Genomic DNA, 27385 nt, shown 5'->3' on the forward strand with positions numbered 1-27385 from the left:
CAAAGTTATGTATATATTCCCTGATTCTCACAAAACACTTTGGGCCTCATTCACAAACAGTACATATGCTCAAATCTGTTCTTAAACCGTATGTATGAACGTTTTACGCACAAGTCCAGGATTCAGTATTTTGTGTACGTGAATTTGTTTGTACTCTGCAAACAAATTTATAACTCTCAGACCATGCATACGCACAAATGATGAAGGCGCGGCTGTGTTAAAAAATTTAAACATACACCTTTTAACTAAATGTGTAGCATATCAAAACTGCATTTATTGAAACCATTAATTTACGAATGCATTGGCCAAATGTATAAAATTACTATGGAACTGAGGCCCTTTCACCATCATCAATTTTTGTCGTAATTAAAATATTCAACTATAAAACCTGAACCACAGTTGGTTTCTCAGGGGACATGCTTCGGGTATTGCAGCCTAAGCCTCTTTTTAAAATTTTACTTACGATTGTCTCTTCCAAGGAAACAATTCACAAAAGTTTGCCTATTCTGGCGTCAACCTCAGACATTATTGTCTATTATTTTGCTTTTTTGCATAAGAAGCCATGCTTCTTTCTTACAACAAATAAACAGCTTTCTCCTCAACACACCTCCAGGCAAACATACTTGCCTGTGCACACGTTTCATGAATCCGATGGCAATTTGGCATGCAAACTTACTTTGTGCGCAGACAAAAAAACCTTTCTACACACGTTAGTGAATGAGGCCCATTGTGTGTATTCTTGAGGCCTGATAAATGTGTTGAATGCATGACCTTCCTTACAGAACATCTGTAAACCCAGTGAACCGCCACATGTACTTGCTTGCAGTCTTCTTCCTTCTTGCCTTTGTTTTCCCATTGCTACATGTCTGGGTACGTTACCACCGCCAATCAGTGGAGACGTGTGAAACCATTGCCAGGACTGTGTGTATCACCTGCATATACTGTATGTGCAGATGCATGTGTATCTCTGTTGCTCATGCACAAGAAACCAACACAAAAGGGAACCCCTCTTGAAAACTAGCACTTCTAGTGGTCAAAAATTCCACAAGGTATCTTTAACATATATAACAAAAATATGAAATAGTATAGCTGTGAAGAGAGCCATTCGTGTAAGAAGTGCTAACAATTTCTCTGATACTGATGATGTCACTAAAGCGACTATAAGCTCAAGGAGTTATCTTAACGTGGAGCAGATTTAGAGTAGCATGCATGGTTTAGCATTGTCACTTCACAGCAAGAGGGTTCCTGGTTCGAACCCAGGGTGGGGGGGTCCTTCTGTGCAAAGAGTGCATGTTCTCCCTGTGTCAGTGTGGGTTTTCTCTGGGTACTCCAGCTTCCTCCCACAGTCCAAAGACATGCAGATTAATTGGTGACTCTAAATTGGCCGTAGGTGTGAATGTGAGCGTGAATAGTTGTTTGTCTCTATGTGTTAGCCTTGCGATAGTCCGGCGACCTGTACAGGGTGTACCCTGCCTCTCACCCAATGTCAGCTGGGATAGGCTCCAGCACACCTGTGACCACTAACAGAATAATTGGTTACGGAAAATGAATGAATGATTGGTTTACCTACAAACAGTATTTTCTTTAATGCTGGTCACTAAGTGAAATCCACACCACTGTTTTTCTATCTCTGCAGCATCAATCAGCATCATTACTCAGACACAGATTAAAGTCCTGTTGCCCAAAGAATCTAACTGCATACAAAAAAAAAGCTTTTGCCTTGTTCTTGGAAGTGTTAAAAGTTCTGCCAGATACAAAGGCTTGGTACTCTGATACAGATTGTGGTTGATTGTGCAGTGGTAACTTCTGCACGGAGTGAAGTGAAAGACATGCAGATTTATTGCTATTCAAGCGTCTCCTCTCCTTAATGAACAGATTCATGTGAAGCTTGTATCTCACATTTTTTTCCTTTGAAGCAGTTAGTAAATATGACATATTGATTGACAGCTACTTTTTTCAGACCCAATCTGTTGCTCAATCTTGGCTGAATAATCAAGCATTTTTCCAACACTGGTGAGCAGTGAATGGTTCCTATTTGTGCCCTCACCAGAAATCTGGAGGTTTATTAGCATGGAGTGAATTAGACACTTATACCGAGGGCTCTCATGTAGGCTATGTGAGAAGAGATGAGGACTAATATAGAAATTAGGTTGACTGAATGTGTCCCTGAAGGCAGCGGGTGATGTCACATATTTGAGTAACTGTACCAACACTAAAACAAGATGTAGATTAGGACTGTAGCAGTGCTGTAGATGAGAACTGTTGCTCCAGTTCCCTCATTTATTTATTCACTGATTTATAACAAGACAACACATCACCAAAAGGCAATCTTATCACAGCCATGGACACACCAGATTTTGGTTTGACAAAAATCAACCTCATCATTTCCCCTGCAATAATGACACAAGCAGATCCAGTGCGCTCACAGTGATCTCTGTGTCTGTGGATTAGCCATTTGTGGAACCAATCATGGTTCCCACTGTGCCAAAAACCATTTTCTCCCTCCAATAAGCCTCTAATACCTCCGCTCAGTGTGACTTTGTATCAGGAGCACCTCTTGGCTATGAGAAGCTCCAGAATGCAGTCGGAGAGAAGTAGAAACGTGTGTTTGAGTCTATATGTGAGTGCTTGTGTGTAAAAAGCAAAGACTTCCTCTGGGGACAGTTTTAGTGAGTTGGTAAAATGTTTTCTGTGCATACTCTGAACATGGGAGAAAAAAAATCAATGTCGAGAATAAAATTAGGCTGTGGAAAAAAAAATACTGTTTGCAGGGGAAATACATGAAGCAGGAGCTGGATTCCTTCCCTGCATAAAAAATTCTCTCCTCCCAGTCTCCAGTGAGTTGAAGTGCCTTTAGAGTGTTGCAATTTTGAACAAGTGTTAAGTACATTTATGTGTGCATGTTTCTGTGTGTGTGTGTGTGTGTGTGAGTTGTATATCTGCAATCTGGTGAAATGTCTCAGCGTGTTGTATTTCTCAAAGTGGAAGTATCAAATAATTGAGAGTGAGGCCCGGTGTGTTCGTCCTGCCCATGTGAAGGTCAATGCTCTCACATGTTCACTCTGTCTCTGTCTCTGTAGTCTCTGAAGGTGTCTTGCTTCAGTGCACTCCTGTCACCCATTTCAACATTGCTTGGGTTCCTTTTAGTAGCGCTGCTCTCTCATCCAATGGGAAGCAAGCTGCTGGCGAGGGAAATTGCCTCTGTGTTTAATTATAGGTTATAAATGGTTGGGAGTAGAGCGATGTGCCGTGCTGATGCTAAAAAGATGATGAGGAATAGACTAAATGAATTGAACCACGAGGCTAAAACCAGTTTGAACCTTTAAAGAATACATAAAAGTAAACTATTTTGGTGGCTTGTACTCAGGGCTCTCCGGTGACTTGAAACTTTTAGAAAACTGACTGACTGAGATCCGTCGGGTTAATCTGTTGGCAGTCTTTCACACTCTTTGAGATAGAGTTGGTGGGTGTGTTACCAATCTCTGGCTTGCTGGAAATGCAATCTCTTAATAACACCTTCACATGGGTGAAGCCTGAGAGGATGAAGTGATAATAAAGGGCTCTTTTCACAGAGCTTGTAACAAGGCTGAATTGTGAGGAGGCTGAGTGGTTACTCTCGGCTATAGAGAGGATAGGCTCTCAGTGTTTTGGCCGGCGGATCTCCTTGTCAGCGCGGGCTTTCAGATGGGTTTAGATAACAGACCTGAATGGTTTCACCTCTCCTACACGCACACCCAGTTTCGCAACATCTATCATCGTTCCCTTTCCGGTTTCTGTGTGCGTGGAGTTCACCAAAACGTGAGTTCACAGTGATACCTGGCCTCTTAGATTTGAAGTGAGGGAACATAAGCCTCTTTGTCTCAAACTCTCTATTTAGCAGTCTCTCCCATGTCTCGCTCATCTGTACTCTCTTCTATCTCCCTCCTCAGCAGCCTGTCCCTCCTGGTTGCCTCTCCGCATATCTGTATTCCATAATTACTCTCTCCCCTGTTGCTTTCATTAGCGAGAGTTTGGAATACACTCTTCACATGCTCCATCAATCCAGTACAGTTTAACATCCTGTCATTCAGCTCATTTGCTGATATGACTGATTGACGCTACCCTCTGATCTTACAAAGGAACACACCACGCATGTCTTTCTGCAGATTAACTACAATATTTTACATCACAGCTGACCACAGCATGCGTGCAACTTTGAATTGATTCACCGGCTTCTATACACTGGGTGGCTTCTTCTCATTCATTTCATCAGTATGGCGTGAATATAAAACTTTAAAACTGCTTCAGACAGGCCTTTTTCACAGCAGACATTTTGACTTGTCACAGCAGAAAAAGCACAGGTGTTACTAATAACATTAATGATGACTCCGTTTCATTCAAGTGTCCCAGTGAGCCATGACAGCGTGACAGTGAGCCGGCACGCATAATACCAGGGCCCTGAAAGTGAAGCAGCTAAATAGAATTCAGCCTTCATTCATTTTATGATTTTCTACCTGTGCTGTTCCTGCTGAAGCACAGTGAAATGTTATTTCTAATGAAAAGGCCCATCTGTAAAGAGCTTTCAGATCAGCCTGTCATCTTGATCACATTTTACCACACGGATTCTCTGTGTTTACTGTTATGATTCCTTGTTTCAGGCAAATGTCAGTGGCTATCTGAAAGGTAGAGAATCATTTTCAACCCTTGTGGTGGTGTTTGGAACATAGTTGGCAGTACGATAGAGACCACGAGATGAAATTAGTCAGCGTCAGAGACTTTTATCCTGTCGTTTATCATGTTAATACCCGTGGTTATATTGTGGGTAATGATGCCAATCAAGCTGCAATGCGGCGAGTAACAACTTTATGGTAACATTTGATTTACACCACTTTAACATCGGTGTGATGAAGTACCTTTTTATTCCACAGGAGATGCCACTATACACCCAGATGTTTTTCAGTAGGATGTAAACTAGGACTTTAATTGATTTTAATCTTGCTTTTGTATTGTTTGTTTGTTTTTAACAGTTTTATTATTGATTATACTTTAGTTTATGTTATTTATATATAACTTTTTTTTGTGAGTATTGATTTTCTATGTTTTGGTCATCAGTGTTTTGATTCAAGTAAGACAGCTATAATTTATTAATGTATTTATTTGATTTTCAAGTATACTGTAATTCACTGGATTGAACTTTCCTGTTTGAGGTGATTAAAATAAACTTCTTTATCTGGATATATATTATTATTGGAATTTAAAACTATAAAAAGTAGCAGAAAATTTGGCTCAAAGAGCAACTTAACGTTGAGCTCCAGTGGTTTAATTTCTCACCTTGCAGTGGAGATACACAGGTGTATTTCAAAACCTCAGGACATCACTGCTTCTGATCACATCTGACACTATCCCAGAGTCCTGCAACAGGTCGGGTACCTGCGGGTGCTCGGAGGGTGCACTGCAAAAATGGTTATTTATGAGTGATATTTTGTCTTAATTTTATTTACAGGTTTGGTTCTGTGGCTCAGATCTGTGGGATGATAAATATGTTAAATAAAATGAGAATAATAATTTAGTATCTTAATGTTTTAATCCTCTGACTGCTGACTTTGTGTGTCAGCTGTTTCCTGCGCCACCCGTAATATGAGAGCGTTACTAACAGGCACGTTAACTGATGAGATATGCTGCTCAGTGTAATGAGAATAACCAAAAAATATTTGTTTAAATTGTATTTCCTGAATTACTTTAGTTTTAAAGTATTTGATCTTAGTTTCACATGTTTGAAATTTCCCAAAACGATAGCTTTATATGTGCTGCCTAACAGCGGATCTGATTATAGGATGATAATATTGGCATGTCATCGGTATTGGCCGATATTGGCTTTAAAATGAACTATTAGAATTGGCCAACATGCTTTCTCTTATATTGCACAATGAATACATTAGACATACATTGAAAAGTGGGGACAGGTGTGGGTCTTGAAAATCAGACCTGTCCAGGAAAACAAGCTGCTCACATAGAGGCATTGTACAGTTAACGGACTAAAACATGGTAAAAACTACCAATGTGGTTCTTTAAAGACATCTGATCCTCTTCTCTGCTTCACCCTCTCAGGTGGAGACAGTATTCGGTTCCCCCAACATGACAGTGGCTTATCACGTGACTGGAGGGGACATGGTTTACCCTCCCTCTGTAGTGCTGGAAGGCTTGGACTCCTATGGCCGTGATAAGCTGATTTCAGACCTGCGACAGTACCTCCCCATGGTAACAGCCCTGCCCATCCCAGTTGCATTATGGAGATCCAGCCCAGCCACTGGCTTCCAGCTGAAAACAGGTCAGCTAGTGTTCAGTGGGGATAAAAGAAAAAAAAATAAGTCAGAGATCAGCTTGAGACGTACTGTTATTTGTCCCTGCTGTGACTGTGCTCTGGAGCAATTTAAGCGGAAACTAGGTTTGAGGAGTAATAAAATAAATCTTGCATCCTGAAGAATTCTCTAAAATGGCATCAGTAGTTTTGCCAGTGTACTGTTTTGTGAGGTCATTTTTGTTTTTCTGCTCCAGTGCTGCAGTTCGTGGGACCAGGCGATGATCCTCGGTCCTGTCGCTTCTCTCAAATGATGGAGCAGAGGCTTGAGAGGGTGTTTTCTGAGGCGCAGGCCAAAGTGCTCAACACCAACAGCAGGCTCTCTGTTCAGGTAATGTGGTGTAACAGTTGTGTAGCACTGTGTGTGTGGTAATCCTGTGATTTATAACATAATTTTCAAGTTAAGACATGTGCATTGAAGTGTTTGGTTTTCATTGTATTTAAATGGATCAATTCAATCTGAGGTGTGACTTTGATAGAGACCCGATATCACCTTTATCTTGGACAATATCAAGTATACAGAGCAACCCAAACAAATGTTAAGCTAGACGATGCATGCATACCAGACTTTTCTAAATATTGTTTGCAGCGTGTCAGAGTAGATGTAACTGTAACAGTTTTGTCTCCCGTCACGCATCAGTTGTACTGTGTGGTTTAGGTGATCTGACAGCTACAGACAGATGCAAACTGTGTGCAATTTGTGCAAAATTGTCCCCTTCAGGCTTTGCCTTTTAAACAAGAGCCGCTTCTAAGATGCAAATTAATTATATTTAGGGAGGCAATGTTTGTATTAATTTTAATGAGCTGCCACATTAAAGTGCACCCTATATTAAAGCTAATTTGACGGTTATTCATGGGTGAAAAAAAATAATGCTGCAATATTTTTGCACTCTTTGATGCCTTGCCAATTTCCCCCGCCGTTGTGCTTGTTGATGATTTTCATATTTGTTGATCCAAGACAACAATTGATTTTTTGATGTTTGTCATCTCGGCTTTGTTTTATTGCCATGTCTAGTTTGTTTTACAAGACGCGGATTAATCTTTTAGATGTGCACATTACTGTAATGTAATCCCAAGCATTTTATGTGCTTATACCTATGTATTTCAGTGTCCTCTTCTGACTCTGAGCCTGTGCGCTTACTGCTTTTTTTTCTTCTCCCAGATGTTGAGTGTCTCCCAGGCAGCAGGCTCTCCTGCTGTGTCATTGGTCTACACTGTGAGGAATGGGACTGTCTTCCTTAATGGCACCACTGCCTCAAACCTCCTTGGTCAGCTGTCAGCTGAGCTGGTGGGCTACTTCCTCTTCTATCCGCCACTTGTCATTGCTGAGCGTAAGTTACAATTTGCATTCAAATATATGTCCGTTAGTCGGGAGTAATTCAACAGCCTTACAAGAAGAGACATCAGAAGTAGCTCTCGTGTTCTCTTGGGAATGATTTGTTCTGCAAATACAAATTAGACCAATGAAAAAAGAAAAAGACAACAGGTGCTGTGCCTTTCTGTGTTTCTTCCTTTTGTTGAAGCCTTCAGAAGGTTTTATATAAACTTTTCAGGCTTTGTTTTGGTTTTAGACCCTTGGACAAAGGAACTGATATATTTATTGACTATACAAGAGGAATCAGGACCCCTTCCAACCTTAGAAACTGTGATTGATTTATTGTGGTGAAAATGGATGTTTTCTGAGCATCGTTTTGCATTTACATGGACCGGACTCTTTCAGATGGTCTATCTGAGCGATGGTAGAACTCAGGAATTCGCATCGCTAAGCCTGACTGACGTCCAGCTTCTCAGTAATTGGATGTTTGTGACTGTTCTGCTGCTTTTACGATCACAGTTGTTTTTTAATGATTGAGTCACTTAAAGATAGTTGATGCAAGGACACAACTAAGCCCGTGCCTTTCATCTCAGCCTCCTTTGAGGGCATACTCAGCCAAGCGCTCCATCTTTGTTAGAGCTGTGCTCAGAGAAAAACAAATGAAGAGTGACAGGGAATCAGCCGGAGTCTAAACAGCAATCTTAGCAGAGTCCCTGTGTGTAGCCTGTTTCCTGTGCGATATGTAAACTGCTCAATAGAGGGAGATACAGCAGATGCAGAAGGCATAATTCAAATACAGGTCCAGCAAAAGAACTGGGCAGCTGCGGATGAAAGGGGGATATAAGCTTCTTTCACACACACTTTCTCTCACATTTACAGTGCGACCCAAAGCGTATTTTTGAGCTTCAAGTCTATTTTCTCCTGTTTTATGCTTGTATCTACGGTGGAGTGATTGTGTATTGGGCTCACAGTGCTGCTCACACTATGTCTCCTGTGTAGGCACAGTATTACAGCTTATATATGTGAAAGAGACCTCATTGTCTTGCATAATGTTATCTCTGTTTTATCAAGCTCAAGGAGGTCTTGTGAAAATCTGTATGAGGACACACTGGGTCAAGGAGACTTTGGAGATCCAGAGGCAGCCACTGGATTGGCCCACGCCTGTAAATTGCAGCTCTGGTTAGGTTTTGAGCAGAAATGAGTCTCGCTAGCTGAATTTTAATGGTTTCTAACCAGCTGCAGTGCTCGAGTTTCTCCAGACTTTGCTCAGTTTGACAAGACAGAGGTTTTTCTATACAAGGTTATGCTCAGGATCACAGCAGAACTGATGCCTGAGTTAAAGTGACAGTCCACCCAAAATCACAAATACATATTTTCCCTCTTACCTGTAGTGCTGTTTCTCAATCTAGATTGTTTTGGTGTGAGTTGCAGATTATTGGAAATGTCAGCCTTCTCTCCAATTTATTGGAAGTAGATGGCACTCAGCTTGTGGTGCTCAAAGTGCCACAAAAATACATTTGAAAAACTTAACAGCAATGTCTCTTTCCAGAAATCATGACTTGGTTACTCAAGATAATCCACAGACCCTGTTGTGAGCAGTTTCATGTAGGGACTATTTTCTTTCTACCGAACTACACCCACCAACTGTATCACGGCGCAGAGGGAAGTGTGCATTTATTGCTAGCCCACGTAGCACCACTGAGCTAGCTAACATTAGCTCAGCAGAGGAGGACGCTATTAATGTTTACATCACACACTATCTTGAGCAGGAGCCTCTCTTCTGCGCGTAGATGCACGCTTTCTACTGCACAGTGATACAGTTGGCGGGCTTGCAGTAAGGTCTGTGGATTTTCTTGAGTAATCTTACTAATGACGAAAACTCTGTCTGTGGGTATGTCTGTGTGTCTGTTCCACGTTTTTCTCCTCACTGACTGGTCAATCCATGTGAAATTTGGCACAGTGGTAGAGGGTCATGGGAGGATGCGAATGAAGCAATATTAAGTGGCCAAAGGGGGCGCTATAGCAACCGATTGAAATTGCAAACTTTGAATGAGCATATCTCATGCCCCATATGTCGTAGAGACATGAAACTTTGCACAGAGATGCCTGTCACTGTCAGTGACAGTGTCAGTGTGTCATTCTGTCAGTCAGTCATTCTGTCTGTCCTACGTTTTTCTACTCACTGACGTGGTCAATCTATGTGAAACTGGCATTGAGGATTGGCATAGGTAGAAGGTGACAAGCTACCAATGGGTATGGACTAGTAGGTCATGATTTTAGGACAAAGACATTGCTGCTGAGTTTTTAAAATGTGTATTTTGGCACTTTGAGCACCACAAGCCCGGTGCCATCTAGTTCCTTTATATTCAGGAGAAGGCAGACATTGGTATGGCTGATATGTCCAACACTCTGCAACTCGCACTAAAACAATCGAGACTGATAAACAGCACTACAGGTAAGAGGAAGAATATATATTCATTAATTTTGGGACGGACTGGTCCCTTTAAGCTAGGGGCTGTTTTGCCTCCTAGCTGAGCCCAATCTAGAGAGCACTCTTTAAAAACAACCTTCCTCTTCTCCTTTGCTAAGCCCAGTGGGTATATGTGCTACAGATCTTCTCTAACCTCCCAGAGTGCACCTGGCTGGACCACATTTAGCCGAATTTAGAACGAAAAATTCCATGTTCAGTCAAGTGCTGTTAAGTCTGGAGTATGTTAGATAATATCCATTTATCTGCAAAGACACACACTGTTTTCCAAATCAGGGGCTTATGTGTCCTTTGCAGGATGTGAAAGTGAAGCAGAAACTGTGCTTTCCTCCTCAATTATACGTCTGGCTGTACAGAGACCAGAATTAATGGTGTGTTAGTGCGCTCCAACACCCTGTGACCTGGTGTTAGAGATAAATAGGTTCAAGCTACTTACAAGAACAACAGTGGAGTTTTTTGCCTTGCATTCGTGATTTACCTTCTGCAGTAGCTTTTTAAATTGGTTTAGATGTGATGTATAGTATTTACAGGAGCCTGATGACCAGCTGAACCAAGTACATAAGACATAGTCATGAGGGCAGCCTTAGTGCTGTGTAACGCAGTCAACCAGGCTGCAGTGGAATATGGAATACTGGTGGCTACAGACGATACAAATATAAGACAGAAAATTCTGAGGTTGTTTCCTCCAAAACAGAACAAGTTGCATCCCTTAAATCCAGTCTGATGCAGCTCCAGAGATTGGATACAACATCAGTGTCAATGAGGGCAGATGGCAGTTTGGGTTTACACACTATTTAAATCAAGATAAATAGGATTTCTGCTAGTGAGCGTTAAATTAAAACTCACTTTGTGTTGTGATTGAATTAAGTTCGAAGGCAAAGTTACCCACGGGCAGGATGATTTAGTTGGGGAGGAGGGAAAGCAAGGGAGGCAACTCAACACCAAGAACGGCCTCAAAGAGAGCGTAAACTCACACACAGAAAAATCCAGGAAGGCAGGAGTGTTAAAGAAAGAGCGAGGGAACGTGTGACAGTGAGTTCTTCGCTGTGTTTGTTTTGTAGCCTCGCCATTAGTGATATTACGCCGTTCGCAGGAGGTGCGAGCATATGCTGGCAGCGGCTGCCTCCTCACTTCAAAGCCAATTATCGCAGTAAATAATTAACAGTGGGGGATTCTCATACCACCTTGGGCTCTGCTCTGACAGAAAAGGCCCGGGATCTCACACCACTCCGCAGTGTCTGTCTGTAGCACCGAGTACTCCGTTGTTCCTGTGGCGACTGTGTAGGCTGGATGGCTGTGCTTAGCTGTTTCACTCCCCCTCTCCCCCTCTCAACTATTTCTCTCAGGTGGAATATGAGTGGAGCTGTTTGCAAAATGTCTCCTTTTAGACCATAACAATCACTGAGAACTATAATCCAAGCGCTGATGCAAAATTCTTTTAATAATAGCCTTCTGTCTATGAATTGGGAGCTTTTTTTCCTCTCTTGGAATGACTTATAAATGCTGTACAAATGTTTCCCCCAGGCTCTCATCACACAACAGCAGAGGCTCATGTTAAACCTCTGCGCCGACTAATACGCCACATGATTCAAACTTATAGACAATGTTGGACTGGTTTTGCTGACAGCCCTGCAGCCCTATCCATTAACAATGCTAAAGCCCTTACTGTTCCTCTCACCGTGCCCCCCCCCCCTCTCCTCTCTCCTGTCATGCCTGAGTGTACATTTCTGTAGCGAGCCTGCTTTCACAGGCCAGTGATACAGCATTCCCCCAAACACTGCACCAGCCTCCAGCACAGGAGCTTAATCAGGCAGGAAATAGATGTAAAAGAACACAGAGACAACCAGAGCTCAGGCAGCTGAAAGCTCTGCTTGCCTCTGTATTTGTCTGACATGAAGTGATAATGAGGATTTCAACTGAGATTTCAACCACACAAAACTGTTTTCCCCCTCTCCACAAGAAGTTTCTGAGGCTTTTGGGCCAGGTTTATAAGCACTGCTTCCTCAAGTATCAAATACCAGGCTAGCACCGCCACCACTTGTGGCAATCATAACAGTTGCGGTAGTTAAAATATTTTTTTCTGATGATTTTTTGTGCATTTTTTAAGATTAAAGACTGATTGCGACGACTGATAGAAAGGGTGCAGGTCTTTGTTAACACACATCTTAAAGTCTGAAAAAGCAAATGAAAATGAAACTGTGGTGTCTGAAAACGTTCATGTAATTCTTTGGATGTACTTTCAATTCAGTTTTTTTTTTTATCTTCCACCTTCAATTTATCACTTATGACGGTAATATTAAAATGATTGCATGTAAACAGTGAATGAAACTTCTCAGTAAAATATAATTCAAGGAAGTGCAGTTCAGTCAGACAACTCATGTTTAAATCTTTATTTTGACAGCAGATCTTAGATAGAGTTTGGCGTCTAGACTCTGGCCTCATCGCTCCCCACAGATATGTTTACATGAGATATTGGAGAGTGATGATTAAATATTGCCCCCTTACCTGGAGCCTGCAGGTGGATGCTGGGGTGGAGGTGGGGCTGAAACGGCAAGCAGCAGTACAGATGCAGGGCAGCAGCGGCTTGACAATGCAAAGGGAGAGCTGGGAAGATTTTGCAGCTTTATTAGACCACCAGATTGGGAGGGTGTGTTTTCTAGATGACATATGAGGAGTGATGTATGATGTGTGTGTATGAATCAGTGCAGCTCAAATTGACTGCCTGAGCTCGCTCAAAGGCGTTGCAGGCAAGACTAATGATTGATTAAAGATCCCCTCCACTCAAAATAGCGTTTTCTTATGTTAATGTCTCCTGAAATGCCTGACCTTGAATTTACCGACTTCTGTCTGTGAAAAGTTTATCACCAAAGAGGTGTTTTTAAATTCCTCTACTTAAAGGAGTGACCTCTGTGCACTTCCCTTAAATATGAGATTCAAATGGACCCAAGGCAAACTAGATTAGGTACTACAAAAACTAACCACTGTCTGATATGCAAATAAAACCTGAAACCTCCAGCTTATTATTACACAGACTTATTACACTTAATATAAAAATCAATGTGACAGTGTAAATATACTGTAACATTGTAGCAGATCATTTTGTATGTTTCACAACCATTCAAGCTGTGTCAGCTACTCTCAGTTATAAGCTAACAAGCTAACATGAACAAATAAAAGATGCTAACTACACTTACCATTCTGACACGCCTGTTAGTTGCCGATTTGGGTGCACAAAAGTAGAGGTCGACCAGTTGATTGTTTTGGCCGATTAATCAGCGCCAATAGGACTTTATATGAACTGTCGTTAATGTGGCTCCGATAGTGGCCAATGGCTGTAATCTCTACTGGTCATGTGGGTATGGCTGGAAGGCTTTTGCATGGCGTACCCAACATGCAAATTTAAGGTAATGCAATCATTTGTATGAGTTAGATGAAAGTTAACTAATGTAGGACAGCTTTACTTCTTCATTAGTTTAGTTGTATTTATTTATTTATTTATATACTTTATTAATCCCCGAGGGGAAATTCAATTTTTCACTCTGTTGTCAATTACACACAGGTCCGAACACACACATGCACAAACTGGACCTATACATGCACTAAGTGGAGAGATGTCAGAGTGGGCTGCCCATGACAGGTGCTCTGAGCGGTTGGGGGCTTCGGTGCCTTGCTCAGGGGCACCTCGGCAGTGCCCAGGAGGTGAACTGGCACCTCTCCAGCTACCGGTCCACGCTCCATATTTTTGGTCCGGATGAGGACTTGAACAGGCGACCCTCCGGTTCCCAACCCAAGTCCCTATGGACTGAGCTACTGCCGCCCCCAACTGCCATCATTGTTATATCGGCCATTAAAAATCCACTATGGGTTGCCCTCTACACAAAAGACTGAGTCTGGGTCAGACCAACTTATCCTCATTCAATGGTTCATATGATATGCTATGAATTAGGGCTCCAAGAATGACGTTATGTACTTAACATAAAGTTTCGTAATTACCACAAAGTTACAGAGGTTAAATTTAGACAAATAAGGTTACTGTGGTTAGGTGTAGCAAAAAAAAAAAACATGGTGATGACGTACCTTAAAATGACTCAAGGTTCACATGGTTCCAAACATCAGTCTCCTGGAAAGTCCTGGGGGAAAGTCCTGGGTTTTGTTACCCATCCACCACCCCAACCTACCTGCTTGGGAGCGCTTTCTTCTTTTCTCCTGTCAGTGCATTGGTCATGTGATTGCAGCCTTCCAGAATACATAGGTTACACACAAATTACTGCCTCATGATTATGTGGGATATATACAGACTTGAAGTTTTCTGATATGCTAACGCTGGCCATCTTGATGGGCACTGCTCTTTCAGCAGCCTTGCATATCCAGACCTATCTTCACATGTCGTTTTAGCGTTGTGCCAATGCCAGAGAAAGTGGAAAGCAAAAGCAAATGTTACAAAACCTAGAGCAAGCAGTGGTGGTGGGTGGGGCGGAGGCCAGATCCAGAATTTCTCAATTGGGGAGAGAGAGTAAATCTGCTTTCAGCCCCTTTTCAGAATTTTTTGTACTTTTATGTGTGAAAACCATGTAGAACAAAAAATAATCATAATGTTTTTATACTTTAAAACGTGTCTGCAGGGGACCTTTAAAGCTGATAGGAGGAAATAATTATGTCTTTATGTCCTTGCAGCACTGGAGTATCACAATCTGAACACCTCCGTTGCTACAAGAGAATTCTGGGTTATTACAGGTAGGCATATCATTGTTTTTTTTGTTTTTTTTATATCAATTAAACACAACTTCTTCTAGGGTAACTTATGTGTGTTACGTTGTATAATGTGCACATTATAATGCTGCAGTGACTACATGAATCTCCAATAGTACACATTGTTTCTTTGCTTTCTGTACGACACCAAAAATACCTGAACAGGATGTATGTGTACCTTAACAATCATGGATTTCATGCAGGGTGCAATTTATGGAATCTTAAACACTTAATGCATGTTCATATTTTTATATTCTGAGCTGTCTTCTTTCACATGAGCAGCTAGATGCAGATGACTCCTGGTTTGCCTATTGTTGGCTTTATGAGTGACTACATGTTCCCAGCAACATGAGAACATTTCACAGTGTTCAAGGGCACGCACACTGCTATACTGTATAATAGATGGGCCTTTCAGACCCAGCTGTGCGGCTCTTAACCCTGCACTTACTGCAGAGAGAGGCCCAGTCGGTTCAAGGTCATCCCCTGGATAATTGGATTTACTTGCACTAAACAAGACGTACAACCAAGATCATTGCTTTTCAACAGTTGATAAAACAGAACCGATTAAAGCTGCATTGGGTGATGCTTGACCACTCTGGGACAGGAAGACTCTGAAACAAGCTCCCAGGAAGCACAGGAAGGATTTGTCATTAGCTTACCATGTTGTTATGGCTAATGTCTCACTCATGCACATTTCTAATTATGCCTTCATCTCTTCTTTCTCTTTCCTCCCCACCAATTTAATTTCTGTCTTAACAACCATTTGGCCATCCTCTTTCTTTCGTCTACATGTGCAGTGATCCAGGATGTGGATAACGTCAGCCTGGAGGGACAGTACCAAAGCTTTGCCAGTCTAATGGAGCAGCGGCTGGCAGAGCTGTTTGTGTTGGCAGGGCAGCAGGGCACTCGTTTCAGACGAGCCACTGCTGTAGGCAGCTACACTGTCCAGGTAAGAAACTGGCACAGCGGCCTACGGGGAGTGCCAAGTCTGTCTGTCTCTGAAAGAACAAACAGTCTGTGATGCTCAGGGTTAGAGAGTGAGCACAGTAAATCATTCTTATTCTGATGTTCTGCCTGAATGCCCTGGCTTGTTAGTCAGATGTCTAATGAACACATTGAACTAATAGCTTTTTTGGCTTATTTCTTATAGTATGAATATTTCATGAGATGTACACTTGTGCAAACGTTTGCATGATTACTCGATGGTCAACCTTTGATAATTAGGGAGCTTCTCAGCTCATCATCTGCTAATTGCTCATCAAAACAAGCCGGAGGTTGAATGTTTTACTAAACAAGTACTCTCTTCTGTCTGTGTAGTTTTTCTTCTCATGAGACTCCACACCTTAATTCATGGTTTTACCTTTGTTTTCCTCTCTAAAGCTGCTTCAGTAACAGCTGATATTGTCGTCTTTTCCAATCAGATGGTGAGCATCCGTAGGGTGTCAGGGTCGAAGAATCCCGCAGAGATGACCTACTACATCCAGCACAATGGCGTTCCTTTATCGGGCACGTCAGCTGCCAAGCTCCTGAACACAGTGGATTCTCAGACCATGGCGCTCACTCTGGGCTATTTTGTCCAGCTGCAAGCAGAACGTAAGCACAGCATCCTTCTCGCGTTTGACAAGTTGGCAAATAGACAGAAACAATGACAGACAGACATGCAAACCAAAACACATGACTCATGCTGAGTTTAGAAAGAAGAGCTGGTGCTGGGGTGAGGGGAGTAGAAGAAAAGGTTGAGAAAGCTCTTTTGCTGTCTAATCTCTCTGAAACGCTCCCGGCAGGATGGTGTTTGTTTGGGCTGCAGTGCCGCTCACTGCTCAGAGACAGGGAGACGGGGGTAGAGGGGAAAACAGAGCCGGTCAGGAGCAAGGGAGAGAAAGAGAGAGGGCATGCTGCATTCTCTTATAGATTGTTGCCTACAATAGCTGAATCAGGCTCACTGCACATCAGGTTGAGCTGTAGGCTGTGTCACTTAGCGTGGGTGTGACGGATGCCTCTGCATGTTTGAGCAGGAAGAGTGGGCTGTGTATTCTTCTTCCTATGAACCAAACAATGAACTAACTGTTGTTGTGTTTAGAGTCCGTTAGATGTCATGTAATAAAGTGACGATGGTGAAAAAGTGTTTCTTTTTTCAGCTGTGGTCAAGAACCCTCCTAATAACCTTTGGATCATCGCCGCAGTGCTGGCCCCCATCGCTGTAGTAACACTCATTATCATCATCATCACAGCTGTGCTGTGCAGGAAGAATAAAAATGACTTTAAAGCTGATGCCATCGGCAACCTCAATCCCCGAGCTAAGGTATCTATCTTTCTCTCTGTGTGTCCGTCTGTCTGTGTTGTAGGAGGCTGCAGCTAAAACAATTCTAATGATCAATTCATTGTTCAGTTTCCATGAAATGAAAAATACATTACAATTGATTTTTTTAATCTCTTGTGAAATGTAAATGCCAAATTTATGTTTTTGCATTCACACATTTCCTCTTTCTATCAAACCAGGCAAAACAGTTTTAAATGTTTGATAACGCATCCTGCACTCAGGTGTTTACAAAAGTTCATCCAATCAAATGAGACTTTGGGCGGCTAGCTAGCCACGCTGCTCACATAAAGCCGCTCTTCACCATTTGTTGGTTGTAATATCTCGCTAACAGAGCAACATGGAGAAAGACAGGAAGTGATGTGTGTTTGGGTAACAGCCAAACCTTTATTTTCATCTCCAAAACAATGTGGCAGAGGTCTCGTTCATTCATCTCTCCCTCATCCTCCTCCTGATCTGACGGTGAAGGGTGTGTGCTGTGAGTTCAGCAGCGGACTTTGCTGTCATGCTAAACTCCAAGCCTGCCCATTTCTTTGCGGTCCAATCAATGCGAAGGATTTAACCCTAATCTAAAGATGTAAATCCCTCTTGTAAACATACAGCGGCCAATATTTTGTTTCACTGGGAATACGTTACAGCACAGAAGCCAAAGATGCTCTGACTTTCATTTTACGGGAACTTTAAAGCTTCTCTCAGTTTTTATACACGTTATATGAGAGGAATGTGTTTGGGTTTTGGACAAAAAGACATTTAAAGATGTCACCTTGGGCTCTCGGAAATTATAATGGCCATTTTTCAGTTGTTTATGACATAAACAAAATGATTGACTGAGAAACTAATCAGCAGAATAACCATTAAAAGATCTTTAGTTGCAGCAATGGGGTATTTGTGACTTTACAGCTAAAGTGTGCAGACTGTGGTTCAGTATGTGTCAGTGAGGGATAAATTATCTGCACAATGACATCTGTATGACCTGTGTTACGGCATTGGGGGAATCCTTCCTGATCTTGAAACTTTCTTATGTTTTCAGATGGCGTATCGGAGAGATGTGGGCTATTATCACCAGGTATCTCATCTGCCTCTCTGTATTGCCTCTCATTACCGGTCTGTGTTTTCATCTGTGGGGCTTAACTGTGCCAACAGTGGGATTTGAACAGGATTCTGGGCAGACATCACCTACGATATATTTCAATAATTCCTGCTGTGCTGATGAAAACTAAGGATACAGCAGCACTTTTGACTAACAAACCTTTCACAAAGAGATTTTCCTGGATGAAGGGCTGGTGTTGCTTATTCCTCTTATAGCATTCTCCAGATGGCAAATTTGAAAGACTAAGCTTTGCAGAGAATAGCTATTATAGAGATTGTTTTTTCGAGCTGAAGGAATGTGTGTGTGTGAGTGTGTGTGTGTGTGTGTGTGTGTGTGTGTGTGTGTACTGACACTTGTTTGTTTTGTGTCGAGAAGATTGACAACTGTTTCTAAAGTTGTTGCATCAAGAGCAACACAGTGTCCCAATCTAAGTTGTCTCTCCACCTCTGTGTCTGTTTTTCCTTCGGCCCAGTGCTTACCTCAGTGTAGAAAAATGAAACTGCAGAGTGTAACGCTCAGCACATCCCACTGCTTTATTTATGGAATTTCATTTAGGAGAAAGTAATAAAATCTTCTATATTAAACTGCAAACGCCACTTCGCTGCTACTTTCCGAGGAGTTACACAACATCTAAAGTCCCGCAAAGTCTCATCATGTAAAAACCACCAAAAAGCTTAATTCAATCTGATATGAAATACGAGCGGCCCGCTTCTGAACAAACACCACATTCCAGGCAGAGTATATAGCCGCCTCTTTCTAATAAGTAATGTAAAAGCTGGGGAAATATTCTTAAAATGCTCAAAGATAGAGTGAGTCCTAAAAATTTAAATGAGGCTCTTGCACCACCCTCCCTGTATCACTTTCACCATCTGTAAGCCAAACACTTTCATCACACACCCTTGTTAGAGCTTCCACTTTCGAGACTGGCTACAGTAGCACTTTTAGGTAGTGTGAAAACTGGCTCCAAAGAAAATCTTTACTCTCCCTATGTGTGTATGTGTGTGTGTGCTATAGGAGGAGAGAGGATGCATGTTCCTCAGTTGGTGGGGTAATGATTTGGCAGCACAGCTTGTGTCTCACAGTTTCTGACACTGCAATGAGAGTAGTCCTAAATATTTTAGTGTATACGTGTGTGTGTGTGTGTGTGTGTGTGTGGTTGAATTATTTTGGTCCTTGCTCTATAAACATGTTGACACCCAGTGTTAGGTAGAACACCACGACTCCTCCTCCTCCTCCTCCCTCTCATCCTCTAATGTTTAACTTCACTACTGTATTTCCGTGAGAGTCCGCTGATCTCATCTCGTCACCGCCCACTGCGAGTCATTTACTTGACAAGAATTTGGAGGAAGATGAAAAAGGGCTTCACTTGAATCTGTGCTTATCTATTTCAAGGCGCAGCAGTGCAGTAATCCCAGTTCTGTTCCCTAAGTCCTCTGGACATCTATTAAAAAGATATACTTTTGAGCTATTTTGAAATGTCTGTCTTCTTGACACTTCAGGTTGGCTAATGTATATCTCATTGTGCGTCCTATCAACCAGTACTTTATATGACTACAGGTACTTGAATAGAAATCAATCTTACTTATAGCTGTCTCTTTCGTCCCTCTCCGTTCTCACTCAACACCTGTCCATCAGCCGGTCCAGGGCTTTGACTATGCCAAGCAGCACCTGGGCCAACAGGGAGGAGATGAAGAGACCCTGCCTGCCAGTCAGGATACACTCGTGATGTCTCTACAAATTCGGGACACGCCACTTTCCCTTGAAAAAGCCCTGCAGCAGGACGGAACTGCCAACAAGAAAAGCCTCACCTCGGACAAACACAAGAGGTACTGTTATATCTACACATATTCACCTCCTCATGCTGCAATCTGTGTCACCAAAACTTCCGAAATTGTAGGAAAAACTAACAATTTAGGCTTCATTGCAACTTGATTGTAGCTGGATGTAGGTGAAGCAATATCTCACTGATATTCAGACTAACAGGAGATGTGATTTATTTTATTTTGGTGGTAAGATTAAACACAGCATGATTTTTAATTATGATAATTATAATATTGGATTAATTTAAAAGTCTGTTTACAAAGCATTTGTAGCAAAACAGATTAATCGGTGTCTCCTTTACAAAGCTATCAAGGACACAAAAACTATTAAAACACGAGGGGACTATTTAAATTGTGTGTGTGTGTGTGTGTGTGTGTGTGTGTGTGTGTGCACTTGTGTAAATGGGCATTGTAATAGATATGAAAAAGCCTGGGACAGTTCCATCACAAACACCCAAAAGTTAATTTAAAATATAGTTGGAGTTTATTAGAACTAGTGTTTGTTAATTGCATACTTCACTCTGGAGGAGTTAAAGTTACTGAAGTGCATTTAAGGTTAGAATGAAATTTGAATTCTCCTCCCTGCAGCTATTGTGCATAATTAGGATAAAACACTCCCTCCAAATTGGCATAATGGCTAAATTTTGGGGTCTGGCTCCTGAAGTAATAACCTATCTGTGGAAACAGCATCCAAGCTTGACTGACGTGTACAGGCGTTGGTAGGAGACTGTGTGTGTCTGTGCTGCACTACTGAATGTGAAACTGTGTTTCTTATAAACACTGATACAAGATATTTTTTCTCTCTTAAACTGCCCCATGTAGCATTAGCTTTCATCTGGGCCAACATTCAACAGCCGAAAGGACCCACTCGGAAAGCTGAAGCTAGTTAACATGTCCTGCTGATATTTGCAATGATGAAGAGCTGCACAAAACAGCTAATTAGGATGTGGTGGACATCTATATGTAAATAATCCCACCATTAATTTTCTAACCTTGTATCTTTGCTCTCTCTCTCACAATTTTATTTTCTGTAGTACTTGAGATTTTAATAGATTTATGATTGAAAAAAACCCCCAACTTAAATCCTCAAGTGTTTTACGTGAGGGTGGCAAAGAGGAAAAGCCATGTTTTCAGTAGCATTTATCCTCTATAGCAGTGGTTCTCAAATGGTGTGCCGTGATGCCAACCCAGGTGGAATTGGAATTATAAGTGTGTGACACATCAAAAGCCTTGATTGGCAGCCAGTGTGAGGGATGATAACATTTAAAAAGAGAAAGCTGTGAGTGGGACAATGGATCGCTTTAATTTACAGAGCAAATTACAACAAAGCACCAGCGAAGACGACCTATGACTGAAAGAAAAGAAGACAGTAACACGAAAGCTACATGTCTTATTTTTTTCGTAATTTTTATTGTCTTATGTGGTGATAAGAGTGATAACACATGCTACAGAAGCTACTGACAGATATAAATACAGGTGTGCCTTGAGATTTTGGCTTGCCCTTTAGTGTGCCTCGAACACAAATAGTTTAAAAACCAGTGCTCTATAATATACAGCAACTTTAGTGTGCTGCAGGAATGACCAACGTGGAAGTTAGCATCGTCCTGGTTCTCTGGTCAAAAGCCTGTGGGACTTTTCCATTGGATTTTGAATTATTGCAGAAAATAAGATCTGTGGGAAACTAAAGTTAATGATACTTACGCATTGTGTTCGGCAAGATAATCTCAACAAATGAACACAACTTTTAGGATTTTTTAAGCTTAAATGCAATTGTCAGAAGTAAAAAGCTAACGTTAGGCTAAAAGCAAACCACACTACAGTCGCATAATTCAACATTGCCACCACAGTGAGACTGTAAGGCTGTTTTCGACGTAATGACGTTCTTCAGTCTCATTTATCCACTTGTATTAGTATTAACAGACATAATTTATGTGGTAGAACAAACCATGAAAGTCTCCTAAGCTTGTGGTAAGCACGGACCTTATTTCAGGCATCTAACCAAAAACCCATCAAAAACCCACTGACTTCAATATGAGGGAACTGGGAGTGGTAAAATGCTAACTCGTTTCCAAGTTTTAAGACTCATTCCTGCAGCACTCTGTTGATAATATTAATATCTCAAGGCCATCCAGGCTCAGCTAAGATGTAGTTGTTCCCACTTGGCTCAGCTTTCATCATTCTGTGCTGTATTTGTCTCAGTTAACATGTTAGCATGTTAGGAGGAAACGTGTTGCTTCCTCAAAGAGATGACAGTCATTTGAACCATCTCAATTTATTCATAAATGTATTAAGGTTTCTCCTTCAACTCACACTGAAGGAAAAGCACAGTCCCAAAAGGAATTACATTCGCTTACAGTGTGTGTGTTATCTCAACAATTGCACCACTGCTCTGTCAGAAAGCTCCTGGGTTGCATCTAGAGAGGCAGGACGATAAAACACAAAGATCCCTCAAGCCCTATTGTCTGTCCTCACTCTACCCTCGCGCTGACTGATAGGCTGTCATTAACAGGGTTCTCTGTGTGGGCAGGTGAAATCGACCATTTTCCTCATCTGACAGTCAGCAGCGCTGTTTCGGGAATTAATTGCCATGTTAAATCATGCTAAATTATTTAATCAAGGAATCCAAAAGGGCGTAATTTTTCAGAGCCATGCAGGATAATGAGATCAAATGAAATGTATGTGACAGAATGGGGAATCTATAGACTGGACGTCCTGCGGTAATGACTTTGGTGACTCCTAAGGCAGCAAAACTTTTTAAAATGTATTTATCAAACTGTTGATCTTAAAGGTTCCTTTCTCTTTATGAGATCAAGCCGTAAGTCAGCCTTCATTAGTGTTCATCTGGTTTACAAGCAGCCAGATGCTGTTGTCCCAGGACGTAACAAGCTTACTCTTTAAGGTCTCATGCCTGCTTTTTCAGAAAGTACGCAAAGATAGCAACATCATGGATGAAAATAAAGAGATTAGATATACTGTGTGGTGCATGTTTAAAAACTAGCTTGAGCCTAATTGACTTTAACAAGCTGCACAAAGGTAGACTTCATCTCAGAAGCTCTGGTTTCATTATGAGGTGATGAAGTCTGGAACAAAGGCGATAGCTAGGAGAAAAGCAGCTGTCCAACAAGTACAACCAAAGATGCTTCTCTAACAGGTGTTTTTATAACTAATAGGCTGATTTATCTTTGCTCATAATATGTTGGATTCAACACCTCCTACTGCAGTTACTGTAACTGTTGCAGACCCATGCTTTATTACAAAAAGTGACACATTACCAGCTGCACCAGTGATATAGGATGGTAGACACTTACTGTCTCCTACGTGGGCACAGCTGCCTCCACCTCAGATCTCTGCCTCATTTTAGGTGTTGTGAACCGTTGTGAGGATGTGTAAGAGCAGACTGAATACAACACAACACTGGATACAGTACAAATTCAATGTCTGCCCCTTATTTTTCCGCTCGTTCTTATCTGCTAGCTTGATATCTGATATCAACCCCAGCACAAGATCATATCAGTTGTTACCAGATCTTGCAAGAGTGTGCTGCTGAGACGGAGACATGTCTTGAACAAAGTTAGTTTTCTCCTGATTTGTCCTTCTCAAAAATGCCATTATAGTGTCCGAATGTTTAGAAGGGTTGGAGGTTGTGGAAAAAGGGTCCAGTATTTACTTCAGTGTCTGAGAGGGCAAAAGAATCGATCATAATTTGTTCTCAGGTTTACTTTTCCCATTGGAGTAAACAGACTCAGGACCTGCTGCTAGTGCAACATCTTGTTTCAAAGCTGTCTCTGGTACAACATGATTTTAGATCTGTACTTTATGCCATGACCAGTGACAGACAAGCGTTGTGTTCGTTCAATCAGGTGTCTGTTCACAGCTCTTGTTGACATCTGAGGCAAGATACAGCCTGTTTGAAATGATATCTGTCCCAAAATGCCTGTTGAGCCCTGCCAGACAAAGAGAAACGTGTTGGATGATGCTGTGATGTTACATTTTTATGAGCGATTATTGAACTTCAAAACGATTTGGATAGGATAACTTATGAATTAATGAACTCAGGGTTGGATGCTGGTATGCATGTTGCATACAAACAAATCTAAAAACATGTTTGCAGGCGTGCTGTACAAAGTCGCGTCTAATATGCGTCTTTCAAACACATATTAAAACACAGGATCAAACATACACTCCTTGCAAAAAGCCAATGTAAACATATTCAGCACACCTCAATTAATTATTACACATTACACGTCTTTGTTGAGCCTGTGACTGGAGCGCGGAGCTCGCTCTCTGCAGCACTGCCTCGACGAGAGCAGGGAGGGCAGCTGCTGTTCCTCTGTCTCTCTGTGCTGTTATCATTTTTACCAGACAATTAGGGGATAGACCACGGTGCTTTGATGTCACTGTCAGCCTCGTGGTCCTCCGAGTCGCCGCTTGATCAGCTCTAATTCCAACTACAGTGCAGCGTTTGAAGCTAGTGAAACAAGAATTGGATAAAGCAATTGTTTGTCCAATTAATGGAAGAAGCAGTGGACATGGACGCGCACTGGTTTTGAAACACGCATGACACGTATTTAAGAATACAGAATGTAGAGGAGACATGTGAACACAACAGTGTACAGGTTTATTCATGAAAACATGCAGTTGAGTGCACAAAACACAGCCTGGATTCTGTGTGTAGTGTGTAGTGATGGTTTTGATAATGCACTGAATTATGCAAAAAATTGCAATGCTGACACGTTTTGTTTACTGGATGCAAGCCTGAGCGAGCGAGAGAGGAAGGTGAGGTTGTTTAAGGGAGGGATGACATAACCTGGCTGTGAGCCCAGCTTCCGGAGAGCTCACCGCCTTTTCCTGTTGCTATGGTTACTTGCAGCAAGTTGCCGAGTGAGGACGGTTCCGTCATCAGCAACGAATCAGAGAAGCTGAATTCCGGCAGGGGCTTGACAGTGCTGAAAGTCACAGCGCAGCAGAAACTGACAAAGGAGGAGACGCGCAAGAGGGATGGTGAGAGTCACACACTGATGCAAATACAAATAATTTATTCTACAGCTCCTTTGCCGACAAGGTCAGGTGTGTCACAAATGCCAAAAAAATCTTTTCCCCCTCCTGCGGGAAACACTTTTCCAGTGTCTGTTTCTCATGCACACAGGTACACTAAGAGAAATGCATTCCCACTGCAGCTTTTTTTTTAACAGCTAGAAAGGTAGCCACTCAGCAGTAAGCAGAGATGGACCCGATGAATATGCATGAGACTGACACTCTGCTGACATGATACAGTATGTCAGACCAGTGGATGCTGTGACACGCTGGCAGAAACACATACACACTCACACATTCACTAATGAAAGAATGCAGAGACCACATGAAGTCACACATCTTTTGCTCCACTCAGATGCAGAGCAGTTTAAGTGAAAGCCGCTCAGACGTTGAACTATTTGCTGTTCTATTCTTGTCCACTGAAGCTAAATGTTCCACATTTGGTGGGTGTGAGCGAAATTAATCTAACTCAAACACCCGGCTTGTAAATTGGATCGAGCTCGCTAGATTATGATTTTCTTAATGGGTGGATTTGAATAATTCATCAGCTGAGTTAAGGGAAACTCGAATTGAATCCAGTTTGTCTGATGTCGGATAAGGAACGAAAGTGCAAAGTCAGTGGCTTTCATCTATCACAGAGATGCATTGCCACAACCTTTTGAAGCCAACGCTATCTTTGTGATCTATCGTCTCTGTCCACCACTTCATTTGCTGACACAGGCGACGGATGTTTGACATAATCCCACAGTGTCAGCCACGGAGAGACAAGGTGATGGGGGGGGGCAGACAGAGAGACAAAGAGGGAGTCTGACAGTTTGTTCCCCTTTTGACTGACAATGTAATGATCAGAGGTATTTGTAGTCTCTTTGTGAGTGAACTCCCTCTCTGTTCTTCAGATCCATATGACACCTCCTCTGGCTCCCTGCAGCTCATTTCAATAAAGCCCATGGCGGCTCAGCCCCACTACACACACCCTGCATCCTCTGACCGCAGCCAGGACTCCGCCATCGTCAATGGAGAGGTGATGCACAAGCACACATTCATTTAGAGAGAAACACAGACTGACATGAACATATTGAACACAAATGCACAAATGTGTTAAAGGTCCTGAAAACTTGTTCTCTCTATCAGTCTCTTATGAACAATGAAAAGGACATTACTATTTTCTGCCAAAGTTTTATTTCTGTGTTAAGAAACAATCAGTCAGCTCTGATTAAACCAAAACCACACGGTCCTGAATGAATTAAAGGTGCTGTGTGCAACTCTGGAGAAAGATAGCTGATTGTCTCATTTCCAAGTCGTCAAATACCGACGCTTTGGGTAGGTAGTGTGATTGAACCACTAACATCATCCATCCATCCATTTTCATCTGCTTATCCAAGGCTGAGTAGTGGGGGCAGTAGGCCAAGCAAAGCACCCCAGACGTCCCTCTCCCCAGCAATGCTCCCCAGCTCCTTCTTGGGGACCCCAAGGTGTTCCCAGGCCAGATGAGATATGTAATCCCTCTAGCGTGTTCTGGGTCTGCCCCGGGGCCTCCTACCTGTGGAACTTGCCTGAAACACCTCCAGCGGGATGCACCCAGGAGGCATCCTGATCAGATGTCCGAACCACCTCAACTGACCCATTTCGATGCGAAGGAGCAGCGGCTCTACTCCGAGCTCCACTAACCGGACTACTAACCCCACAAATTGGTATTTGACGACCTGAGAATGAGACTCAACAATCAACAGTCTGTTTCCAGAGTTACATAGAGCACTTTTAAACAGATCAACTGACACTTTGAGTGTTACACTCTAAATAAATAATAACTAAAGAGGTTTCTGGGGCTTTAATCAATTATGTGGAATAAAATAGAATTCTTTCTCATGCAAGAAAATGTACCGAGTCCTTTTAAATTAGTTACATGATTTCTTGCATTGCATGATTTTATCTGATGAAGCTCTGACCTCCAGTGACTACATTAGAATTCAATCCGGTGTTTAAAAATTGCAGTGCTTAAAGCAGCTGTGCGGAACTTTTTAATCAATCAATCAATCAATCAATTTTATTTATAAAGCCCAATATCACAAATCACAATTTGCCTCACAGCTTTACAGCATACGACATCCCTCTGTCCTTATGACCCTCGCAGCGGATAAGGAAAAACTCCCCAAAAAAACCCCTTTAACGGGGAAAAAAAAAACGGTAGAAACCTCAGGAAGAGCAACTGAGGAGGGATCCCTCTTCCAGGAGACA

At 42.0% G+C, this 27385-nt stretch overlaps 1 protein-coding gene across 1 annotated transcript in view; it reads left to right on the forward strand.

Moving 5' to 3' along the window:
• The window catches only part of kiaa1549lb (KIAA1549-like b), a 178974-nt gene that overhangs the window by 130067 nt on the left and 21522 nt on the right, over window positions 1-27385 (forward strand). Inside the window, exons 4-14 of the mRNA XM_050050330.1 lie at window positions 6054-6307; window positions 6535-6668; window positions 7500-7668; window positions 14815-14874; window positions 15687-15838; window positions 16311-16482; window positions 17028-17191; window positions 18237-18272; window positions 19932-20122; window positions 24987-25117; window positions 26047-26171. Coding sequence (XP_049906287.1) covers window positions 6054-6307; window positions 6535-6668; window positions 7500-7668; window positions 14815-14874; window positions 15687-15838; window positions 16311-16482; window positions 17028-17191; window positions 18237-18272; window positions 19932-20122; window positions 24987-25117; window positions 26047-26171 — 1588 coding nt within the window. The remainder of the gene's footprint in view (window positions 1-6053; window positions 6308-6534; window positions 6669-7499; window positions 7669-14814; window positions 14875-15686; window positions 15839-16310; window positions 16483-17027; window positions 17192-18236; window positions 18273-19931; window positions 20123-24986; window positions 25118-26046; window positions 26172-27385) is intronic.

This window comes from Epinephelus moara, chromosome 1 (assembly GCF_006386435.1).
Source record: "Epinephelus moara isolate mb chromosome 1, YSFRI_EMoa_1.0, whole genome shotgun sequence".
NCBI classification, from domain to species: Eukaryota; Metazoa; Chordata; class Actinopteri; order Perciformes; family Serranidae; genus Epinephelus; species Epinephelus moara.